Source organism: Zeus faber (assembly GCF_960531495.2).
Source record: "Zeus faber genome assembly, chromosome: 6".
Classification (NCBI taxonomy): domain Eukaryota; kingdom Metazoa; phylum Chordata; class Actinopteri; order Zeiformes; family Zeidae; genus Zeus; species Zeus faber.
The window spans coordinates 35,762,348-35,764,847 of NC_137201.1; the positions used below are offsets into that span (position 1 = coordinate 35,762,348).

Sequence of the window (2,500 nt, forward strand, 5' to 3'; positions counted from 1 at the left end):
ACAGCCTGGAACCTGGAACCTGCTCTATGTGACGCTCAATGTATTAACTCCATGATGCTCTGCAGAGTGTAGCCCTACAGTTGTAGATATTTTTTGGATTAAAGTGAATGTAATCGTGTGTATTACTGTGTGTGTGTGAGTTGGAGTTGCTGTATGCGTTACAGTGGAAACGTTCTTTTGAATATACTTTGATGTAGTTACCGTTAGTTGTCTTCTTCCTGGGTGCGTGGTTGTTTGGTCAGGTGATTGAGTGGCACATGTGCTCACCTTGTCATGGCTGCTGGGGAGTCAGTCTAGCACTGTCGGACGGGTGGAGGCTGTGGTTTGATGCCTATTTTGACCACGTTGTTGCTGTTCACTGTAACTTTTAGTTGTTTTTTGTCGATAAAGAAGAAGAATCTTTTGAATTTAGTGAAAATGATGGAAGCCTTTTTGTTAACTGTGGCAGTTTCACCTGCCACATGCTACCTGAGTGGTGTATTCACAGAGACACAGACGATGGGGTTGAGAAGTGACCAGTTTATTGCAGAGAGTAGACAAGGTGGAACAAGCCAGGAGCAGATAGAACATGTCATTACAAGGGCTCCTCTCCTGAGTGTGTGTGGGGATGGGGGTTTTAACCTGTTGCTCATGTGACAAATCAATGAGCAACTGGTGTACAGCCACACTGATCCAGGACCCAATTAAAACTTTTTTTTGTAAAATTAATTATTCAAAGTTGCAACAAGTTTGGAGTGAGTCGTGAATACTACCAAGGTCTGCTACCCGACCAAGTAATCGGTACGTTCGGATGCCGTGACAGTGCTTGACAGGAGTGTATGCTCTACAGAGTGTAACTCCATGATGCTCTACAGAGTGTAACTCTATGATGCTCTACAGAGTGTAACTCCAGGATGCTCTACAGAGTGTAACTCTACGATGCTCTACAGAGGATAACTCTACGGTGTTCTACAGAGTGTAACTCCATGATGCTCTACAGCGTTTAACTCTACGATGCTCTACAGAGGATAACTCTACGGTGTTCTACAGAGGGTAACTCCATGATGCTCTACAGAGTGTAACTCTACGATGCTCTACAGAGGATAACTCTACGGTGTTCTACAGAGTGTAACTCCATGATGCTCTACAGATTGTAACTCCATGATGCTCTACAGCGTTTAACTCTACGATGCTCTACAGAGGATAACTCTACGGTGTTCTACAGAGGGTAACTCCATGATGCTCTACAGAGTGTAACTCTATGATGCTCTACAGAGCGTAACTCTACGCTGCTCTACAGAGTGACATTACTAATGAGCAGCACCTGCAGATGTTCTTCTGGGAAATCAAGCTGTGATGGAGTTTTACTGAGTTTGATGCTTAAATAAACACACAACCTGAGACTCCCAGAGCCTGAGGTGTGTACTCTATGTACTTCTACACACCGGGCTGTGCAGTATTTCTGTAGTTCAGTACTTTGTCCTCCTGCAGGAACTCTGAACCAGAACAACTGGGCCAGAAAGTTCCCGTCCTGCAGCAACGCCAAGCAGAGCCCGGTGGACCTGGAGCAGAACCTGGCTCAGGTCAAGCTCCAGGTCCAGGACCTGCAGCTCCAGGGCTGGGACCAGCCCACATCCCCCAGGACCAGCATCCACAATGACGGCAAGACGGGTGAGCAGGTCTCACCCTTTCATCACCCCTTTCACCCCCACCACTCTGGAGATTAGGTAGAACAGACCACTTAAAAAAGGAAGTGAAAATGGGAAGTAAGAACAGTTAAAACAGGAAGTTACAACAGGAAGTGACAACAGGAAGTTAGACAAGTTAGAACAGTTAGAACAGGAAGTTAGAACAAAAAAACAGAACCATCAGAAAAGGAAGTTAGAACCAGAAATTAGAACAGTTAAAACAGGGAGTTAGAAAAGAAAGTTAGAACAGGAAGTTAGAACAGTTAGAACAGGAAGTTAGAACAAAAAAACAGAACCATCAGAAAAGGAAGTTAGAACCAGAAATTAGAACAGTTAAAACAGGGAGTTAGAAAAGGAAGTTAATACAGTTAGAACAGGAAGTTAGAACTCTTAGATCAGGAAGTTAGAACAAAAGGTTAGAACAGTTAAACAGGAAGTTTGAACAGGAAATCTTCCTCTCTCTGACTCCCCCCCCAGTGGCCCTGGAGGTGGAGGGGGAGTTCTACGTCAGCGGGGGAGGCCTGAGGTCAAAGTTCAAGGTGGGGCGCATCACGTTCCACTGGGGGCGCTGCAACGCCTCGTCAGAGGGCTCAGAGCACAGCCTGGACGGAGTCAAGTTCCCCCTGGAGGTAGGGGGCAGCATGACACGCCTTCATATATGTATGGAAATATACTCTCTCTCTCTCTCTCTCTCTATATATATATATATATATATATATATATATATAGAGAGAGAGAGAGAGAGACACACACATAAAATTTGAGAGAGAGAGAGAAACAGAGGGAGAAAGAGAAAGAAGTCGGCAGAGCAGAACCGCAGAACGGTGCGTTGT

At 45.2% G+C, this 2,500-nt stretch overlaps 1 protein-coding gene across 1 annotated transcript in view; it reads left to right on the top strand.

Annotated features, from left to right (window-relative positions):
• LOC307232114 (receptor-type tyrosine-protein phosphatase zeta-like) overlaps window positions 1–2,500 on the top strand; it is an 87,022-nt gene that overhangs the window by 19,956 nt on the left and 64,566 nt on the right. The window contains exons 3-4 of the mRNA XM_080002995.1: window positions 1,471–1,650; window positions 2,145–2,296. Of these exons, the coding sequence (XP_079859121.1) occupies window positions 1,471–1,650; window positions 2,145–2,296 (332 nt within the window). The remainder of the gene's footprint in view (window positions 1–1,470; window positions 1,651–2,144; window positions 2,297–2,500) is intronic.